Here is a 23082-nt window from a genome sequence, read left to right on the forward strand (position 1 = left end):
TTTTTTTTAAACCACGATTTTCTCTTTCCCACTCCCATTCGGCTTCAAATGTCTGAAGAACTGGAACTGCGGTTGTTGTATGCACAGTCTGTCCCATCTGGGCGACTGAAGCTCTTAATTTCATAGAGGATCTGTGTGATGGTGACCTCCCTCGCCAGTCTTCCTCTTGTCTGATCACTCCGTTTACGAGGATGGCCAGCTCAAGGAAAGTTTATACAAGTGGCATTGTCCTTCCATTTCTTAACCATGGATTTAAATGAACTCTGTGGGATGTCCATAAGTTGAAAATCTTGTTGCCATCTCCCGTCTTGAACTTTTCGTTGATCTTTTCTCTTGAGTTACAAGGGGTGTTCTTTTATCTTTATGTAGCAATGATGAACCTCCAAGACACAGACATTTTTATAATGCAATCATTTTGATACACACTAACTGCAATCCGGTCACTCCGGTTGTAATACTGCTGACATCAACCAACTGCCCTCTGTTGGATTATGTTAGTCACTTTAAAGGGGATGAATATTTACATATACATTTTACAATATTACCAATACATTTAACACTACATACTTTTAGTCAATTAATGGGTGTCTTCTTTTCCTTTTGGCTTTTCCCTTCAGGGATTGCCACAGCGAATCAACCTCCATCTAACCCTATTCTCTGCATCCTAGCTACGTGTCCTCTTTCACTCCATTGATAAATCCTCTAGGCCTCCTGCCTGCCAGTTCCAACCTCAGTGTCATTCTGCCAATATATTCTCCATCCTTCCTCTGTACATTTCAAAACCATCTCAGTCTGGCCCCTCTGACCTTCTCTCCAAAACATCTTATATTCTGTGTCTCTGATGGGCTCAGTCCTAATCCTATCCATCCTTGTTACTGCACAAGATAACCTAAACTTCTTCATCTTAATCCTTGCTGCCTTTAGCTCTGCTTCCTGTCTTCTCCTCAGTGCTACAGTCTCTAAACTATATAGCATTGCTGGTCTCACCACAGTCTTGTATACCTTTCTTCTCATCCTGGCTGGTAGGCCTTTATCACACATTACCCCTGACACTTTTTTCCAGCAATTATTCTCAAAAGGAAATCCCTTTTCAATTAAAGAGTTGTTTTTTTTTTGGTCAAAGCAAACAAATCACATCAGGCATGATTTAATTTCTAAAAGGAACTTCTTCTTTAGGCTTTTCCCTTCAGGGGTCGCCACAGCGAGTCAACTTCCTCCATCTAACCCTATTCTCCGTATCCTCCTCTCTCACACCAACTACCTTCATATCCTCTCTCACTACGTCCATAAATCTTCTCTTTGGTCTTCCTCGAGACCTCTTGCCTGGCAGCTCCAATTCCAGCATCCGTCTACCAATATATTCTCTATCCCTCCTCTATACATGACCGAACCATCTCAGTCTGGCTCCATCCCAGTCTCTCCCAAAGAGAACCTCAACATCTTCATCTCTGCAACATCTAGTTCTGCCAGCAGTCTTTTGGTCATTGTAACAGTTTCTAGTCCATACATCATCGCTGGTCTCACCACTGTCTCGTACACCTTTCCTTTTATTCTGGCCGATAGTCTTCTATCACATAGTACCCCTGACATTTTTCTCCATCCATTCCAACCTGCTTGAACCCGTCTCTTTACCTCTTTTCCACACTCTGCGTTGCTCTGGACTGATGACCCTAAGTACCTGAAATCCTCCAGCTTCTTGATCTCCACTCCCTGTAGCCTCACCGTTCCACCTGAGTTCCTCTCATTCACACACATATATTCTGTCTTGCTGGGAATAATTTTCATTCCTCTCCTTTCCAGAGCACACCTCCACCTCACTAGATTTCCCTCTGTCTGTTGTCTGCTCTCACTACAGATCACAATGTCATCCGCAAACATCATGGTCCATGGGGATTCGTGTCTAACCTCATCTGTCAGCCTATCCATCACCATTGCAAACAAGAAGGGGCTCAGAGTTGATCCCTGATGGAGTCCCACCTCAAACTTCTCTGTTACCCCTACAGCACACCGTACCAGTGTCTCACAGCTAGCACACATGTCCTGCACCAGTCTAACATACTTCTCTGCCACTCCAGACTTCCTCATACAATACCAGAGCTCCTCTCTTGGCACCCTGTCATATGCTTTTTCTAGGTCCACAAAAACATAATGCAGCTCCCTCTGCCCTTCTCTGTACTTTTCTATTAGCATTCTCAACGCAAATAATGCATCTGCAGTACTCTTCCTAGGCATGAAGCCATACTGCTGTTCACAAATGCTGACTTCTGCTCTCAGTCTAGTTTCCATTACTCTTTCCCATAACTTCATTGTTTGGCTCATCAACTTTATCCATCTATAGTTGACACAATTCTGCACATCCCCTTTATTCTTAAAAATAGGCACCATCACACTTTGTCTCCATTCTTCAGGCATCTTCTCACTCTCTAAGATCTTGTTGAATAATCTAGTCAGAAAATCTACCGCTGCCTCTCCTAGACACTTCCACACCTCCACAGGTATATCATCAGGACCAACTGCTTTTCCACTCTTCATCCTCTTCAATGCCTTCCTCACTTCACTTTTACTAATTTGTGTTTCTTTGTGGTCTACAATAGTCACCTCTTCTACCCTTGCCTCTCTTTCATTTTCCACATTCATCAGCTCTTCAAAGTACTCTTTCCATCTCCCCATCACTCTTCTACAATCTGTCAATACATTTCCCTCTCTGTCCTTAATCACCCGGGCCTGTTGTACATCCTTTCCATCTTTATCTCTCTGTTTCACCAACCTGTATAGATCATTCTCACCCTCCTTACTATCCAACCGAGTATTAAGTCATCATATGCCCTTTGTTTTGCCTTTGCTACCTCTATCTTTACCTTTCGCCGCATCTCCCTGAACTCCTGTCTGTTCTCTTCAGTCCTCTCAGTATCCCACTTCTTCTTTGCTAAGCGCTTTCTCTGTATTCACTCCTGCACTTCCTCATTCCACCACCAAGTCTCCTTTTCTACTTTTCTTCCAGATGACACACCAAGACCTCTTCTACCTGTCTCCCTGATAACACTAGCTGTAGTTGTCCAATCATCTGGAAGCTCACCCTGACCAGCCAGACCCTTTCTCAACTCCTCCCTGAAAACCATGCAACACTCCTCCCTTTTCAGCTTCCACCACTTTGTCCTCTGCTCTGCCTTTGTCCTCTTTATCTTCCTTGTCACCAGAGTCATCCTACAAACCACCATCCTATGCTGTCTGGCTATACTCTCGCCTACAACTACTTTGCAGTCACTGATCTCTTTTAGGTTACCTCGTCTATACAAGATGTAGTCTACCTGCATGCTCCTACCTCCGCTCTTATAAGTTACCATATGTTCCTGTTTTCTCTGGAAAAAAAGGTGTTCACTACAGCCATTTCCATCCTTTTTGCAAAATCTACCACCATCTGTCCCTCTGCATTCCTATCCTGGATACCAAATCTGCCCATCACTTCTTCATCCCCTCTATTGCCTTCACCAACATGTCCATTGAAGTCTGCACCAATTCCCACTCTCATTTCTGGGAATATTCTGCATCACTTCATCCAACTCATTCCAGTACTTCTCCTTCTCTTCAGATTCACATCCCACCTGTGGGGAATAGCCACTAACAACATTGCGCATCACACCTTCAATTTCCAGTTTCAGACTCATAAGTCTATCTGACATTCTTTTCACCTCTAGGACGTTCCTAATAAACTCCTCCTTCAAGATAACTCCGACTCCATTTCTCTTCCTGTCAGTACCATGATAGTACAGCTTAAAACCTGCTCCTAAGCTTCTAGCCTTACTACCTTTCCACCTTGTCTCCTGGACACACCGTATATCCACCTTCCTTGTCTGCATCATGTCAACCAATTCTCTACCTTTTCCTGTCATAGTCCCGATATTCAAAGTCCCTACTCTCAGTCCCAGGCTCTTTCCTTTCCTCCTCTCACTCTGCTTCCGAACACGCACTCCTCCTCTTCTTCTTCTTCTTGTTCTTAGACCCACAGTAGCCCAATTTCCATTAGTACCCTGTAGGTCATCAGTACCAATGGCGGTCGTTGTTAACCCGGTCGCGACCGATCCGGTATGGTATAGTTATGGTTGACTCACATGTTTGGTTTTGGCAAAAGTGTTACGCCGGATGCCCTTCCTGACGCAACCCTCTGCATTTATCCGGGCTTGGGACCGGCACAGGGAGACACTGCGCCGTGCCCCCCCAAGGCAGGCTTGGAGACACACTGGCCAGTCCCGCCCTGTGGCTGCATTAATTTCTAAAAGCAACAAAAGGGGTAAACATCCTAATTGGGTAAACACTTTTTATAGGCATTGTAAATCATTCATCACTGATTTCACAGATATATTTGATAGCTCTTTCAATTTGATTCCTTGTCGACAACGCTTACCATATAGAATGAGCATTCCAGTGATGTTTTAAAGAGGAACCTTTAAATGTTACTGACATAATATTTCAAATTCAAAGCAAATTACTAGAGAACTCAATAGATTCTAAATAACCAACCCAAAGTTGTTTGTAACCAAACATCTACAGCTTTAAGATCAAAGTGATAGTGCAAATAAAGAATCTTATATTTTACGGATGTTTTTAAAATCACATATTCAGCCATATTAGGGATTATAATTTTGACCAAGCAAACTCTGTGAGATAATGAGCTTTGCATTAAGTTTTGTGGAAAATTTTACATATTAAATTTGCTAACATTTTTGTCCTAAATTTGTTAAATATCTAAAGTAACTAGTAAATCCTTAGTAACAATTACAAGCATCAATATGGGTTCAGTTTAAATATTGAGGACATTTTTTCTCTTTCTTAAACTACATTGGAAAATGTAATTGGGTCCTGTTTAATTGTATTCTTATTTCACCTCTTTTTATTCCTCACTTTACTTTTCTTACATATATTCTTCGCTGGCGTGGTCTTTGTACGGTTGCTCAAGGCCCCCCCATTACAGCAGCAGAAAGAAAAAGATGACTGTGTTCGCTTTATGGCATCCCATTCTGGCTCCTCACCATCATCTACTACCCTCGGACATAAGGTGAATACATTTTTTTCACCCCATCTAGGAATTTGCAAGGGCAAGAACAGAACTAATGAAATTGGATTACTTTAAAAATATGTGATGTAGTTGTAATTTGGGTTCACAACTGACATACACATTCACAAACACACTAGATGTCAAGTATTTCAAGCAAAGTCGAAAACCATCTTCCTGGAATGATTTATAACTCAACACTTTTGCAAACATTCAAATCGTCATCTCATCTAGTAGAAATATCTTCACTTGATTTTCAGTTTTAATGTTTATATTAATTTGTTTGCAATAGAAATGTATTTATTTTATTTGTTTGGTTGGGACAATGCATGTTAATGAACACACACGAGACATGCATGTAAACAGACCACTCCGGATTGTATCCATGGGCTGATTTGCATCCGTTGCCCAACAGTTACGCTTACAAACAGTTACAAACACACTCTCATTCAGCCTGACCTATTGTACATGTTTTTAGTGGTAGGGGAAACCAGAGGAAACCTATGGAGAACATGCAAACTCCACACAGAAAGGCCCTGTCAGGCCCAGGAATCGAGCCCAGGACCTTCTAGCTGTGAAGCACGAGCACTAACCGCTGCGCTACATCATACATTCATAATAATTGAAATAGACCTCACCACATTTAGAAATAAAGAATGAGGAAAGTCCTTGATTTGAACAGAAATCAACATGGTGAAACCTTTTTTTTTTTTTTTTTTACATTTCACCACTAAAAGTACTTCTGCTATTCTGTTTTATGTGCACTAATGTTTTTCTTATACAGTAATCAAAGATGTCAATCAGCTGATCGGCCAATACTTTCCACATGTTCTTAATTCATGACAATCTTTTTTTTTCTTTCATAAATTTAACTTGTATCAGGAAGGAGTGGAGCAGGATGAACCTGAGGAACTTGATTTCATGTTTGATGAAGAGATGGAGCAGATGGATGGGCGGCGTAACACCTTTACTGATTGGTCTGATGAAGACACGGATGGTGAAATTGATGATCATGATGTCAACAAAATCCTCATTGTGACCCAGACACCACCTTACTTGAGAAAGCATCCAGGGGGTGACCGGACAGGGCATCACACATCCCGTGCAAAGTTGACCAGCGAGCTTGCCAAGGTCATCAATGATGGGCTCTTTTACTATGAACAGGATCTGTGGGATGACACATATGAACCAGAATATGCCACGATCAAGGTAAAGAATCCGAATACCCAATCCCAATACATAGACTCCAAACACTTCTTCAATTTTTTTTATTTTATTTGTTTTTTTCCCCTATACAAAGCATTCTTGTTAGCTTTGGTTGTCTTATTGATTGAATATTGGACATTATATCAGGTTTAATATTAACACGTTTTATGAATCATTGAAACACCTTTACATAAAACTGTTTCGGACAGGATATAATGGATACTTGTAGTTCCACATTCTCAGTTGAAGCCAAACAGGAAGAATGGTGCAGGTTACCGTTCATGCATTGAAACTAACAGTCGTCACTCTGTCCGACGCTGGGTGTGCGTTTGTGTGTTTGTGTTACATTAATTCAGAACTATTTCCATTGTTTTTCGCCTTTAAAATCACATCCAACAATCAGCCTTTCTCGCAGCTGCTCCTTGACTTAATAGTCATTTATTATGGTTAAACTATTTGCCTTACATGGCATTAAAAGGTGGGAAATTGCTACTGTGGCAAATTAACGAAATTCAAAAGGCTTGCGGAAATAGGCCAGTAAGAAGAAATGCTAGATTAACATAATATTACAAAGGTGTATTAACATAATATTACAAAGGTGTATTTCCTGGGATTGCAGTATAATTTATTTATTTTTTGTTTACAATCTAAAAACAACAAAAGGTTTGGTTATACACAAATCTGACTGACAACTATCCACCTATTTCATCTGCATCTTGATACTGAAACATTTTTTAGCAAAACATTAAAGAGACCAGAGTTAACAATACAGAACTCATGGCAACCTTCAGTGATGTTTCTGTATTGTGTCATTGTAAAAACTAGGCGCAGTTCTACTCAGGGCTAGAGAATGAGTTGATGATTTTCTTTGATTGAAAGTCATTTCTGGATTTGGAAAGAGGATGCAAAACAGAAAGTTGTGTGGATTTTGTTTTCAGTGCAAATCATTTTAGCATTGTTGAACTCTTTGTGAAACCTTCACGTGTGTGCCGGCAAGCACCCAGCTGTGTGTGGAACCCAGAACATTGTTGATAAATAAAACACACAAACTGGGCTGCAGCCTGGGGGGTTTGACCTGACTGGCTGCAGGCAGAAGTGAAGATGGATGCTGAAAAAGTTGAAGATACTTGGAATGATAAATACGCAAGTGTAAGTTGCACATAAAAATCATATCCAGGAGAAATCTAAAACAAGCCTTCTTGAGTTTCTATTAAATTTGATTTACACGGAGTTGCTGCAAGTAGTGGTCCTTGTGGAAAATCTGATTTGTGTATCAAATCTAGATGGTTAGTTCATTATTGCATTTCAACACTGAGGCCAGAAAGTCTTTTTTTATGCTTTTTTACCAATTTTCACTGTTTCAGATAAGGACTAATAATGTGTTAACATTTCTATAAATATTCCAGTTTACGATAGAACAAATTTTTTAGTCCAGTTTTTTTTTAATTTACAGAGTGTTGTTCATTTAGTGTGGTGATGGAGAAGGTATTCTTATTTTTTTGTGATTCTTGTTCCTGATCAAACCTTATTTTCACAATTACTCTGCTTTTTCTAAATTCATCAGAAATGTTTGTTCTTACTTTGGACCTATTTTGAGTGCTTTGAATATATTGTATGATAAAAATAATGGTAAATTCCTTTTTTTTGTTTTAACAGAATGTGTCTGTTTTCATTCTATTATCAATTTATTGTTAGATCTTTTCATATTTCCAGCAAGAGGTAGAGAACTTCAAGAAAGTCCACTTGATCAGCCGTGAACAGTTTGACTGCCTCACTCCTGAGCCCCCTGTTGACCCAAACCAAGAAGTCCCCCCAGGCCCACCGCCACCTCAACAGAGTAAGAATTGCTTTCAAATCCCATCTGGTTGTGTGCTTAAAGTTCAAGTCCTTCTCTTTTCTAAACGTTTCATCTTTATTAAGACTTAAATAGAAAATAATTTCAATCCAGATGTTCACATGTCTATCTGTATCTACAACCCTAAAAAATACACAAATCTGAAAAATACAACAAAATACACAGAGAACTGAGGCATAGTGTTGTTGAAATTGCACTCAAATTTCTCAATGTATCTCAGTTTGATCATCATGCATTTTTGAAAGGAACAGTTCATTAAATATGAAGATACTTAATAATTTACCTGTTCTCCTTTACACTAAAACAAAGGAGAAATTCGGACTTCTAGGTAACTGCGCTATTATTTATTGGTCTGACCCCTTTGACATCAAATTGAGCCGTATGTGGCCCCTGGACCAAAATGAGTTTGACACCCCTGGTTTAAAGGGCTCTTGTTACATTGCACTTACTGAAATTTATCCCTTAGTCCCCACAGATGCTTTGGCCAACAAACTCTTTGGTGTTGCTGAACCCTCCTCCATAGCACGATCACTCCCGGCTACTGTGCCTGACTCACCTAATTACCGCAGTGCCCGAACACCCCGCACGCCACACTGGAAGGATGCCACCATGACACCACGGTTCTATCCAGTTGTGAAAGAAAGTCGACCTATTGATTCCAAGGTATAATGGCTGCTGCTCACTTCAATGTTTCAAAGGCTAACAATATCTCTCATTAAGCATCATTACATGCTGAAAATATCTATATACATGTTTTTTTCCTTTGTGATGTTTCAGACACCAAGAAAGAGAAAGACGCGACACAGCTCTAACCCACCCATGGAGTGTCATGTTGGCTGGGTGATGGATTCCAGAGAGCATCGTTCTCGTACAGCCTCTGTCAGGTAATATTCCAAGGCATAAAATTTCAGGGCAAGATGAATTAGGGCGGTCTAATGTTGCTCAAACCAGGGATGTTTTTGTTCCATTTATAGATTTTTTTGTCCCCCAAGGTTTAATCATCAATTTGACAGGCTTAAGACACAAATACAGTCGTATGGAAAAAGTTTGGGCACACGTGATAATTTTTCAAGATTTTCCTTTATAAATCATTGGTTGTTTGGATCAGTAATTTCAGTTAAATATATCATATAGCAGACAAACACAGTGATATTTGGGAAGTGAAATGAAGTTTATAGGATTTACAGAAAGTGAGCAATAATAACTTTAACAAAAGTAGGCAGGTGTATAAATTTGGGCACCCCAACAGAAAAAGTACATCAATATTTAGTAGATCCTCCTTTTGCATAAATAACAGCCTCTAAATGCTTCCTATAGCTTCCATTGAGGGTCTGGATTCTGGTTGAAGGTATTTTTGACCATTCTGCTTTACAAAACATCTCCAGTTCAGTCAGGTTTGATGGTTTCGGAGCATGGACAGCCCACTTAAATCACACCACAGATTTTCAATAATATTGAGGTCTGGGGACTGAGATGGCCATTCCAGAACATTGTACTTGTTCCTCTGCATGAATACCTTAGTAGATTTTGAGCAGTGAGCAGTAGATTTTAAGTATCTGCTGATACTGACTGGAATCCATGCAACCTTCAACTTTAACAAGATTACCAGTACCTACACTGGCCACACAGCCCCACAGCATGATGGAACCACCACCAGATTTTACTGTGGGTAGCAAGTGTTTGTCATGGACTGCTGTGTCTTCTTCCGCCATGCATACCGCCCCTTGTTATGTCCAAATAACTCAATTTTAGTTTCATCAGTCCACAGCACCTTGTTCCAAAATGAAGCTGGCTTGTCCAAATGTGCTTTAGCATACCTCAAGCAACTCTGTTTGTGGCATGTGAGCAGAAAAGGCCTCTCCCGCTTTACTCTCCCATACAGCATGTCTTTGTGCAAAGTGCGCTGAATAGTTGAATGATGCACAGTGACACCAGTTGCAGCAAGATCACGTTGTAGGTCTTTGGAGCTAGTCTGTGGGTTGAGTTTGACTGTTCTCACCATCCTTGGCCTCTGCTTATCTGAGATTTTTCTTGGCCTGCCACTCTAGGCCGTAGCTAGAACTGTGACTATGGTCTTCCATTTCCTCACTATGTTTCTCACAGTGGAAACCGACAGCTAAAATCTCTGAGCTAGCTTTTTGTATCCTTCCACTAAACCATGATGTCGAACAATCTTTGTTTTCAGGTCATTTGACAGTTGTTTTGAGGCTCCCATGTTGCCACTCTTCAGAGAAGATGCAAAGAGGAGAACAGCTTGCAACTGGCCACCTTAAATACCTTTTCTCATGATCGGCTTCACTTGTGTATGTAGGTCAAGGGTCAATGAGCTTACCAAACAAAATTTTGTGTTCCAATAATTAGTGCTAAAGGTATTCAAATCAATAAAACAAGGGTGCCCAAATTTATGCACCTGCCTACTTTTGTTTAAGTAATTATTGCTCACTTTCTGTAAATCCTATAAACTTCATTTCACTTCTCAAATATCACTGTGTTTGTCTGCTATATGATAAATTTAACTGAAATTGCTGATCCGAACAACCAATGATTTATAAAGGAAAATCTTGAAAATGATCAGGGTTGCCCGAACTTTTACAAACTACTTAAGACAGTTAAGAAGGGAGTGTATACAATGAATTCGCTTTCCTCTCTTCAAGCAATGTTTCTCCTTTTCAGCTCCAATACAAGTCCCTCAGAAGGCATTCTGGCTTTGGGTAACATTGGCTGCACACCACAGTCTCTCCCAAAGTTCCAGCATCCATCCCACGAACTGCTCAAGGAGAATGGCTTCACACAGCATGTTTATCACAAGTACCGACGGAGATGCTTAAATGGTAACAGTTTCCTCTTTCTCTTCTTGTTCATTCTCAACTACAAAAATATTCAATATCCTAACATGAAAATATGGTGGTACTTTTGAATAGAGCGAAAACGGCTTGGCATTGGGCAATCACAGGAGATGAACACATTATTCCGCTTCTGGTCGTTTTTCCTGCGGGATCATTTTAACAGGAAGATGTATGAAGAGTTCAGGCAGCTGGTGGTGGAAGATGGCAAAGAAGGCTATCGGTAAGAGAGTAACAACAACTGATGGATGGATACTTTTATGGTTGGTAGCTAGAGGTAATGGGCTCAGCCAATAGTTGATTTAATGTGCTTTTAATGGTCTTCGTAATAATCAGTCGAAATGCAAATGCAAAATGCATCGTTATTTAGTTATGTATGTGTAGCCTCATATCTTAATTGTGTTTAGTTGTTTGGTCAATTGATTCGATCCTTTCATGTTGCAGGTATGGTTTGGAGTGCCTATTTAGGTACTATAGCTATGGTCTAGAAAAGAAGTTCAGACCAGACATTTTTAAAGACTTCCAGGAGGAGACCATAAAAGACTATGAGGCTGGTGAGAACACCTGATCACCACACTGCTCAATGCATTTATCTCGGGAAATCCATTAAAGCCTGTCTGTTGTTGACAGGCCAGCTCTATGGACTGGAGAAGTTTTGGGCCTTCCTTAAATACTCCAAAGCCAAGGCCATAGAGATTGACACAAAGCTGCAGGACTACCTCAGCAAGTTTAAACGTCTGGAAGATTTTAGAATTGATGTAAGTGTTGTATTTGGATTAGCCTTATTGCCCTCACAGCTTGTGAAGTGAAAAGCCATCTAATCTTCAACCATTTTCTATGTACAGCCACCAATGGAAGAGGGTGGTCGGAAAGGAAACTCATCCGGTGGAGACAGCCGCCGAAGGCACCCCTCACAGCCTTCCAGTCGGCCCTACAGCCATGCCGGTGCAAGTCCTGTCCTTGGACCCACCACAACCCCCAGCCTTTCATCTAAGTTTAATATCCAACTTAGCAGTCACAAAGTCCCCAGGCCTGAACTCCCACCAGATGCTGAAATACTGAAGTAAATCCTTTAACAACCCTGTTATCGCAGTTGAACTAAAATGGCTGATTCCAAATAATAAATGAGGGGAGAAATATCCTATCATTTATTCAAACATGCAGTTTGTGATTTTTTTTTTTTGTTTAATTTATTTTTTTCCCTCTTAAATGAACAGTTTGGCATGGTTTAAGAGTTACTGCTCACTTTTTGTGGAATATTTGGTCTTAAGGAGGCAAACCAAGGATTACAAGTCATACTTTTTTCCCCTTTATAAACCATTGTCAGCCCACTGGATGGACCTACTCTCCAATCTTTGTTTGTCTTTGTCCTGCTGGCTGAAAGATGTTTGTCTTTATTCCTTCAGCAGTGACATCGGAGACCAGGATATAATTAGAAACACAGCTGATCATCCTTCTGCCCACCTGGAGAGCTGACATCCAACTGGACCAAAGTTATTTGAACCAAGACACTTCCTTTCACAGAGCCTTAATTTCTTTGATTTGAGTGGCTAAAATAACAAATATTTGATTTACTTTTTTGCTGGACAAGGAGAGAGAAAATATTTGAGCCCAGTGCGAAAAGAACAAAAAAGGAACTCAACTCTTTCTTAAGAACAAGGTATTTGAAAGTTGCCTTTTTTTTAATTTTATTGCTTCTAATTATTTTCCAACTACATGCGGTCAATTCATCATTAAATCACAATACACTGATTTGCTATTTCCTGTAGACCACACAATGGTGGTGTTTGCCAAACTGTTCTCCGCTCTTGTGCTCTATGTAATCATGTGAACTGTCTTCAACTTTCATTGGTTACAGACCCTTCCTTTTAGTAAAAGCTTTATCTTTCTTTGTAAAAATACATTGGACTTTGAGAAGATAGCTACACTCATTTTCAATAAACACTCCATTGCATTGCAGAAATAGAATCCAAAGTGCCCTGGTCATCCACACAGTCTGCCTTTGGGCGCCTCCTGACCAGTGTCCCGATTATCCTCCTTGGCATGTGGGCTAAATCCACCTGTTTTACATCTGAACAACCATCAGTGGTGCTGCAGAACTGGATTCTTTAATCTTGATCAGTAACAAATGGTTACGATGCTTCTGAGCATGCTTTCTCAGGTGCTCTGGTTGGCAATACAGCCCGGATGGGGCTCAGACTTCTGGTATAACAGCCCTATTATGCAGGGACTGATGTAGCATGTTTGGCAACCTGAATATCAAAAACAAAAAACATGGAACTTTGTGTCTTGCCTCATTTATGATAAATTAATTCAGGATTGCATCTTGTTTTAGTTGAACATTAAATTTGTATCAAACTGGAAAATCAACTCGTTACTTTATTTTCTTTGTAGATGTGAATCTGACCAATGGAAATTACTAAAGCTACCTTTCAATTATTTAAAGAGGATGTATTTAATGGCATGTGTGTTTAATTTTTATCTAATGACTTCTCTCGTGCTCAATTTCCATCGCAGTGTTTCTACCATTATTAATATGGTTGAAGCATACTTGCTGTAAGTTCATTGAACCATTTTCCCCATTTCTTAAATCCACAATGTTTAAGACAAAAAAAAGATAAGAAGAATATACAATTTCATTTTCAGATTATAATTTGTTTCATAATATTTTCATAAACATAACGAAAACATAATGAAGAAGCATTTCCATCAACCAAGGTGTAAAATCTTTTCTAAATCTTGGTTTAACATCTGCAAAAAATTCAACACACAAACTGATGTTGCAGGTTAAGTTGAATAAGAATTTAATTGTATTAACTCACATTTGGATGATTAATTAAATTTCTTCTGCAATGTAATGAAAGTGTGTAGTGGTTACCTTCCTCTGGTCACTGAAAGTTAATGGAAACCTTTCAGTTTGAAACAAGACTAAGTATACAGTCATTTATGAATGTATATTCATTGAGCGGACAACCTTGCAATCAGCAGTCCTGTAGGTAAGGGTTCTAGTAGATGGATGTCATATTATTCAGGTGTTTTCTGGCTTTCAGTGTCACAATTTCCATAGGCTTTTTACATCAGTATGTCATCTTTTGCATTTTCTGGAAGGTTTGGAAATATTATAGTTATGTCAATGTATCCAGCATATATTGATTTAAAAGACAAAGCATGAGAAATACAGGCATGGGAAATGTCTGCATTTCCTGAAATCTGCAAATCCTTTAATGGTTGACTTCCTATGTTTCGAAGACATTGAGGGCAGTCATAAGGGGCTTTCTGCCTATAACATTTATCATAAATCTCCCTGAAATGTAATTATCACCTGCTACACAACATTCTTTGAAAAAAATTCCACTAATGTCAGTAAAAAAATGCAAACCAATTTTTGGCAAAATCATCCTCTACTTTGCTCACTGGAACTTAAAAAGATTACCCAATACATAGATGGTGATAGTGGAAGGAGCAGGTAAAAAATTAAGAACATTTTGTATTAAAGTTTTGTATCATTGCTTAGAAATTCATGGCTTATTATAATACATGGGCAAAGTTCCAAAAAAAGCCATATGATAACAAATAACTCCAGTACATTATTTGGAATTTCTAGGGCTTGTCATGAAGAAACTTAAAGTTTAACAAAAAGTAATTGTAAAAGAAATATGTAAAAATACTTATGAAATATTGTATGATAATATTTAATATTCATTATCTGCTTTGAAGGCATTTGTGATTCCTATTGGTGTTATTTGTAATTTGTAGTAAGTACACTTTTCCTTAATAAAGAAAAAAATATGGACAAAATTCAAGTACTGGAATTCTGAGTCATTATTTTTGAGTATTCTCCAAAAGTATTCTCAAAGTATATAAAGTACTATCTTATCTCTTTCATCTCTCTCCCCTGTTTACCTTATGACAGAATCTCCCAAACTGATAAAAAATGATACAAAGTAGTCCAGAAACCAGGACTTTCATTTGCTTCCTCTGCTTAAATGTGCATCAGCACTTGTAGATGTGTCCTCACTTTTGAAGGTGTGTGAACAGTCCCAATATTTATTATCCAAAACATATGCTTCCGTTATCCAGCAGGTGACAGTCCTAGTCCAGGTATATACTTAACCTGTGGAGCTTCTCAGCAAAAAATTACAACCACCGCTGAAATCCAAGCCCATGAATTTTCATAATGAAACATGATTGTGTTTTGCCCTTCCTGACCTGAAATGAAGTAAAACAGATCAGCTGAAGTGTTTTAGTATATTACTGGATTAACATTTCCTGTCTTTTGGTTGGCCCTGTGACCAAGTACAGATACAAACCCTTTTTTATTCAATGTATTTTTTTCAAACCAGAAATCAAACAAGCGAGTTATCCTTTAGATGTGGTCACATGTCTTCATGTAATTCCAATTTCCAGCCAGTGGATACACAGGTATGTACATGTCTCCCAACATGTATTTATGTACTATACAGTGTTTGAAAAGATCTGGTTATGTGAAATGAAATATTACCGATCTTTACATTCTAAGTAAAGTACTTTGAGGATTTTGATAGAGGTAAATAACTCAAAAATAGATAACTTGTATCTCACATCTCATGTTTATTTCTGAACTTCTTTCAGGTTCAATACACACTACACACAACTCAGCTTTCAGTTAAAAGACTGCTGATTTGACAAGCGTCCAGAAGACAGTAGATACCCTTGATGAGGAGAGTAAGTCACGGAGGATGGGGCAAAGTACAGTCATGGCCAAAAGTTTTGAGAATGACACAACCATAGACACATCTGGCAAACACCAAAAACCCTGAAGGAACAGACTTTGCCAAAAGTTTGGAGAATGACACTTTCACAATGACTGTACATACAAGAACTCTGAAGTCTGGCAGTCGGCTGCATTGTAGTAACTGCATCAAAAGTCAACACATCCATAGATCTAGGAATCCATAGCTGTCGTGTCTCTCCTGAACCAGTCGCAACATGATGATCACTTTCACATGGGGCTAAGCAGAAAAAAACTGGACCATTGCTCAGTCTTCCAAAGTCATCTCTTCAGATTTAAGTAAATGTTGTATTCCATTTGATAATAAAGGTTCCAGCATCTGGAGGAAAGGTGAAAAGGTATAGAATCTGTCCATGAAGGCTCTCAGTCCTCCAGGTCATGCCCAATCATTTTCAATTGTCAATCATGTCACCTCTCACCCAAGAGGTCCTGAAAAACCTTTGTCAAGTTGCCACAATAAGATTTTGTGACAGAAGTTGCAGAATCCCAGGTGCTTGAAGTCCAGTGTGAAGTGTCAACAGTTGGTGTGCCATGTCATCTGTTGATGTTGATTTGGTGACTCATGTCTTAAATCAACACAGCTTCAGCTCAGAAGATTTAAGTTATGTATTTGTATAGGAACAATTTATGAGCGTTGCTCTGTGACCCAAAGAACCATGAGCAAGCAATGGCAAAGGCAGCAAGGACAAACTACAAACCATCTTTAATTGGATAGTAACCTTGGACAGATCTGATTTCAGTGTAAGAATCATGCATCGGTCTACAAACAAGCTTTATGGAAATCATCATGATATTCATGTGCAGTAAGACTTGGTACCTGACCTCAAGTACCAAAACTACCCAACATTTGAATTAAATACTGGAAAAGTTTTTCTTTACCACAATATTCACATTTTTTTGTTAAATCTTATTGCTGTAACTGTACCTTTTCTGTTTTTTGAAGGCTGGACAAAATCATACACAGACATGATGAGGGCATGAAAACTCAACACCTACTCCTGATGGAATCAGACCAAGTTATTTATGGATGTTATGAAAAGTAAATTAAGGAAGGTGCTGTTAGAAATGAGGATGAAGAGGACAGGATTAAAAGGAGTCAGATGATCTGCTGTGCAACCACTGAAGGTAATAGCCAAAAAGAAGAAATGAAGAAACGGAAAATGAAGAGAGGAAGAAAATGAACAACCCAATCATTGGTTGAACATCTTTATTTCATTTCAAACCTTCAATTTTAAAATCAAACCTTTAAATCACCTGTATATGTTACAATATGAGAACAGTCAGGATTTCTGTTAATATCAATAGGACCAGACAATAAGACCTAGCACAGTGGTCATACAAATAAGCACCATATTCCCAAAAAGAGTTATTCAATAATTACATTAACTCAAAAAGAGATTTTTCAGGGTGTGGAGTCAGGCTCTGGAAGTCACTTTACATGTTTCCCACAGCTCTTGGATATTTAGGTGCTGGGGGAATCCTCAAACTCATGGATACAATGGTTGGCAAGATTTAATGCTGATATAGACCCAATGGGATAACTCACCAACAAACTGAACCTTCCCTTGCATTGGTTCTGGGATGGGGGCAACTCAGCAACTCTAAAATATCAGTCCTGTGACGTCAACACTGGGCCTCCCCGACCACTGACAATGGTGAACCGGTATTACAAGTGGGCAGACAGTACCCTAGAGTGGGCCCCAGGCACAATAGGACCCGTTGTGGCTCTACCACAGTGTCTGTCAAATTAGCAAACATGTTGAAACTGTTCTAGATTTCATCTGTTCAACCGTATCCCATGCACCCACACAAGACAGACTTGCCTGGCCCAGCTCTGAATATGCAGAAATGAGTAATATCTGAACTGCGACTACCTCATCCAAGATAAGGTCTGTGCAACTGTAGCGTGGGGTAGACATGCTCTGATGTGTGGATACTGCAGTCGCAGCATCACTGCATTGTTGGAAAAAAAGCCGCTGTTTTCAAAAAGTGTGGAAAAAAAAAGCGGGCGTAATTTCCAATACAAACAAAATATTTTTCCAACGCTCTTCTTAGGCTACTGCCCAAAATTACACTGCTGGTAAAATTTGGGAAATTGCCCTGAATTAGTGAAAATGCAGCCTCAGGGTGGCACTGGCCCGTGTCTCTCCAAGTCTGCTTTGGGGGGGGGCACGGAGCAGTGTCTTCCTGAGGGTCCCAAGCCCGGATAAATGCAGAGGGTTCCGTGAGGAAGGGCATCCGGCGTAACACTTTTGCCAAAACCAAACATGCAAGTCAACCAAAACTATACCATACCAGATCGGTCACAAACCGGATTAACAACGATTGCCATTGGTACTGATGACCTACAGGGTACTAATGGAAATTGGGCTACTGTGGGTCCAAGAACAAGAACAAGAAGAAGAGGAGGAGTGCGTGTTTGGAAGCAGAGAGAGAGGAGGAAAGGAAAGAGCCTGGGACTGAGAGTAGGGACTTTGAATATCGGGACTATGACAGGAAAAGGTAGAGAATTGGTTGACATGATGCAGAGAAAGAAGGTGGATATACTGCGTGTCCAGGAGACAAGGTGGAAAGGTAGTAAGGCTAGAAGCTTAGGAGCAGGTTTTAAGCTGTACTATCATGGTATTGACAGGAAGAGAAATGGAGTAGGAGTTATCTTGAAGGAGGAGTTTATTAGGAACGTCCTAGAGGTGAAAAGAATGTCAGATAGACTTATGAGTCTGAAACTGGAAATTGAAGGTGTGATGCGCAATGTTGTTAGTGGCTATTCCCCACAGGTGGGACTGGAATCTGAAGAGAAGGAGAAGTACTGGAATGAGTTGGATGAAGTGATGCAGAATATTCCCAGAAATGAGAGAGTGGGAATTGGTGCAGACTTCAATGGACATGTTGGTGAAGGCAATAGAGGGGATGAAGAAGTGATGGGCAGATTTGGTATCCAGGATAGGAATGCAGAGGGACAGATGGTGGTAGATTTTGCAAAAAGGATGGAAATGGCTGTAGTGAACACCTTTTTTTCCAGAGAAGACAGGAACATATGGTAACTTATAAGAGCGGAGGTAGGAGCATGCAGGTAGACTACATCTTGTATAGACGAGGTAACCTAAAAGAGATCAGTGACTGCAAAGTAGTTGTAGGCGAGAGTATAGCCAGACAGCATAGGATGGTGGTTTGTAGGATGACTCTGGTGACAAGGAAGATGAAGAGGACAAAGGCAGAGCAGAGGACAAAGTGGTGGAAGCTGAAAAGGGAGGAGTGTTGCATGGTTTTCAGGGAGGAGTTGAGAAAGGGTCTGGCTGGTCAGGGTGAGCTTCCAGATGATTGGACAACTACAGCTAGTGTTATCAGGGAGACAGGTAGAAGAGGTCTTGGTGTGTCATCTGGAAGAAAAGTAGAAAAGGAGACTTGGTGGTGGAATGAGGAAGTGCAGGAGTGTATACAGAGAAAGCGGTTAGCAAAGAAGAAGTGGGATACTGAGAGGACTGAAGAGAACAGACAGGAGTTCAGGGACATGCGTAGAAAGGTAAAGATAGAGGTAGCAAAGGCAAAACAAAGGGCGTACGATGACTTGTATGCTCGGTTGGATAGTAAGGACGGTGAGAATGATCTATACAGGTTGGCGAAACAGAGAGATAAAGATGGAAAGGATGTACAACAGGCCCGGGTGATTAAGGACAGAGAGGGAAATGTATTGACAGATTGTAGAAGAGTGATGGGAAGGTGGAAAGAGTACTTTGAAGAGCTGATGAATGTGGAAAATGAAAGAGAGGCAAGGGTAGAAGAGGTGACTATTGTAGACCACAAAGTTGCAAAAATTAGTAAAAGTGAAGTGAGGAAGGCATTGAAGAGGATGAAGAGTGGAAAAGCAGTTGGTCCTGATGATATACCTGTGGAGGTGTGGAAGTGTCTAGGAGAGGCAGCGGTAGATTTTCTGACTAGATTATTCAACAAGATCTTAGAGAGTGAGAAGATGCCTGAAGAATGGAGACAAAGTGTGATGGTGCCTATTTTTAAGGATAAAGGGGATGTGCAGAATTGTGTCAACTATAGATGGATAAAGTTGATGAGCCAAACAATGAAGTTATGGGAAAGAGTAGTGGAAACTAGACTGAGAGCAGAAGTCAGCATTTGTGAACAGCAGTATGGCTTCATGCCTAGGAAGAGTACTGCAGATGCATTATTTGCGTTGAGAATGCTAATAGAAAAGTACAGAGAAGGGCAGAGGGAGCTGCATTGTGTTTTTGTGGACCTAGAAAAAGCATATGACAGGGTGCCAAGAGAGGAGCTCTGGTATCAATGAGGAAGTCTGGAGTGGCAGAGAAGTATGTTAGACTGGTGCAGGACATGTATGCTAGCTGTGAGACACTGGTACGGTGTGCTGTAGGGGTAACAGAGAAGTTAAAGGTGGAGTCGCAACTCCATCAGGGATCAGCTCTGACCCCCTTCTTGTTTGGAATGGTGATGGATAGGCTGACAGATGAGGTTAGACAGGAATCCCCATGGACCATGATGTTTGCGGATGACATTGTGATCTGTAGTGAGAGCAGACAACAGGTACAGGAAAATCTAGAGAGATGGAGGTATGCTCTGGAAAGGAGAGGAATGAAAGTTAGTCGCAGCAAGACAGAATATATGTGTGTGAATGAAAGGAACTCGGGTGGAACGGTGAGGCTACAGGGAGTGGAGATCAAGAAGCTGGAGGATTTCAGGTACTTAGGGTCAACAGTCCAGAGCAACGGAGAGTGTGGAAAAGAGGTGAAGAGACGGGTCCAAGCAGGTTGGAATGGGTGGAGAAAAGTGTCAGGGGTACTATGTGATAGAAGACTATCAGGCAGAATAAAAGGAAAGGTGTACAAGACAGTGGTGAGACCAGCAGTGATGTATGCACTAGAAACTGTTACAATAACCAAAAGACAGCTGGCAGAACTAGAGGTTGCAGAGATGAAGATGTTGAGGTTCTCTTTGGGAGTGACCAGGATGGAGAGGATCAGGAATGAGTCTATCATATATTGGTAGACGGATGCTGGAATTGGAGCTGCCAGGCAAGAGGTCTCGAGGAAGACCAAAGAGAAGATTTATGGACGTAGTGAGAGAGGATATGAAGGTAGTTGTCATGAGAGAGGAGGATACGGAGAATAGGGTTTTATGGAGAAAGTTGGGTGAAAATCCAATTTGGAGAGCCCAGTAGTCTTTTTGACGACCTTTGACATGGCCTGACTGGACGAGGAAGAAGAAGAGATTGTGGGAGACCAAGGAAAGAGTGGGACCCTGATACATGCTTCCACTGTGGGGAAAAGGGGCACTGAGCCAGAAAGTGCCCTCATGGAGTGGGAGCCATGAATTCCGTGAGCAACAACCAATCAACCCAACCCAAGCAGACTGACTTCAACCGAATCAAGAAACCTCTGAAGCCCCTGAGAACGAAATCATGGAGCAGGGACATGTGAGCTATGCGCTGGATGACACTCGGGACTCTCACAAAAAGTGTAACTGCTGAAGCAAAAACTTCATTGGAAGGTACATAGGTACACATGTCATCACGATCTTATTTAAACATGCCCACCCTTACAGTACAGGTACATGGGAAACAGATCACATTTTTAGTTGATTAGGGCGCAACCTATTCAGTAATGAGGGCTGGGGAACCACCATCAGTAGAGTTAAGCGGCAAATCCATATATTCCATAGGAGCGTCAGGAAACACAGTGTGTGAGCGTTTTTTAGTACCCTTGATGGCAGTTCATGACAATTATAATCATAGTTTCCTAATTTCACTTAGAGAGGCCTAGTTAATCTGCTAGGAAGAGATCTGATGCAAAAATGGGGAACTGGTCTGATCTCAACTCCCGAGGGCATAAAAGTGACCCCGTCTAAAAATATAACACTGACAGCATGGACAGGCATCTCTTACAATGACCTGTATGTGTGGAAAATCACAGATGGAAAATACACCATGGAATTTTTACAGTTGTCCAAGAAACGCATGAGGCATCAAAACTCGACTTACATGCCTTCGGACAATGTGTGTTGCACTGCTCATGTATCCATGGGGCCAGACGCTCATTTTTAAACCAACCTCCTGAAGGATGGAGAGAAATGTTTGTGCAAACCCAAGTGACATTCCTTCGCCACATGGTTTTGGCGGAGGGAAATCTCTATCTCCTGCCTGCATAGCAGCAATCCGAAACATCCCAAAACCAATCACAAAGAAGCAGATGAGATCTTTCCTAGGCTTCTGCTCCTACTGCAGGCAGTTTATCCCAAAGTATTCAATGCACACTACTCTGCTGACTGATTTAATTTATGGCACTTGAATGGCTCCTTCTGAGAAAATTTGGTGGACTCCTGAGACAGAACAGGCAGACAGAACATGATAAAGCAATTGCTTCAGACCCTTCTTAGCCCTTTATCCAAACCTGCGATGAAACGGGTGGGCGTATGGTGTCAGTGCTACTACAAAAACATGGGGATGGGCTCTGTCCATTCACCTATTTTTCCTCTAAATTGGACACGGTAGCAGCTGGACTGCCTTGCTGTCCATGAGTGATAGCCTTGGCCTCTCGAGGCTTGTGGCCTATGCACTACTCACTCTCTTGGTTCTGCATGCCGGGTCCCTCATTTTACTAGAACAAAAGAACACTCATTATTTGGGGTATACCACCACTTTATTGGATATGTCCAACATTACTGTCAAGCGATGCACCCTGCTAAACCCAGCCACATTGTTACCCCTTGAAGTTAAAGGAGTAAACCATTGCTGCATTTCAGTACTCGAACAAATATGCTCTCCTCAACCTGATCTGTCAGAGGCCCTGTTGATCAACCTGGATATGATCCTCTACATAATTGGATCAGCCTCCTATGATGATAATGGTACCAACTGATTTGGCTATGCCGTCTGTTCTGATGTAGATGTGCTTGCTTCGGATGCAAATTCCACACCAACATATGGTGGGGTTCAAACAATAAGCCTTGTCTACCCAAACATTTCTCCCCCCATTTTGCGAAGTGGACACATGTGAAAGACCATGTGTCCAAAGGGGGAAGTTATGTCAATCATGGCAATGTATTTGTACACAAAGGGGTTTATGTAGTATGCAGACAAATACTGCAGGGCATGTATGACTCCCGCACACAACAACCTATGTAAACCATAGAATATCTGACCAGAAGCACATCAGCCTCCAATAAGACCAAATGAACACATCATGATGGACTTTGTCAAGCTGACACCTGCGGAAGGGAAAAGGTATTGTAATGTAAAAAAAATAATGTTAGATATGTGGTCAAAATACGTCGAAGTATTTCCAAGTAAACAAGCAGATGCGCATGCAGTGGCTAAAGCCCTGATAGTGGA

General features: G+C 40.7%; 1 protein-coding gene across 6 annotated transcripts in view; it reads left to right on the forward strand.

Moving 5' to 3' along the window:
- larp1 (La ribonucleoprotein 1, translational regulator) overlaps positions 1-16920 on the forward strand; it is a 70955-nt gene extending 54035 nt beyond the window's left edge. For 2 of the 6 annotated variants that reach the window (XM_086161100.1, XM_086161102.1), the window contains 11 exons: positions 4955-5053; positions 5933-6259; positions 7952-8093; positions 8578-8774; positions 8889-8995; positions 10785-10942; positions 11033-11177; positions 11399-11508; positions 11585-11712; positions 11800-12017; positions 12361-14766. In XM_086161100.1, the coding sequence (XP_086017226.1) occupies positions 4955-5053; positions 5933-6259; positions 7952-8093; positions 8578-8774; positions 8889-8995; positions 10785-10942; positions 11033-11177; positions 11399-11508; positions 11585-11712; positions 11800-12017; positions 12361-12430 (1701 nt within the window). In that variant the 3' untranslated portion in view covers positions 12431-14766. Of the gene's footprint in view, positions 1-4954; positions 5054-5932; positions 6260-7951; positions 8094-8577; positions 8775-8888; positions 8996-10784; positions 10943-11032; positions 11178-11398; positions 11509-11584; positions 11713-11799; positions 12018-12360; positions 14767-15297; positions 15377-15565; positions 16547-16668 lie in introns of those variants that run through there. The other 4 variants (XR_015107236.1, XR_015107235.1, XR_015107237.1 and 1 more) reach the window with 4 other exon arrangements.
- Positions 16921-23082: the final 6162 nt, after the last annotated feature.

The sequence above is a fragment of the Fistularia commersonii genome, chromosome 15 (genome assembly GCF_037954325.1).
Source record: "Fistularia commersonii isolate RoL2024-O1a breed Wild chromosome 15, RoL_Fcom_v1.0, whole genome shotgun sequence".
Classification (NCBI taxonomy): domain Eukaryota; kingdom Metazoa; phylum Chordata; class Actinopteri; order Syngnathiformes; family Fistulariidae; genus Fistularia; species Fistularia commersonii.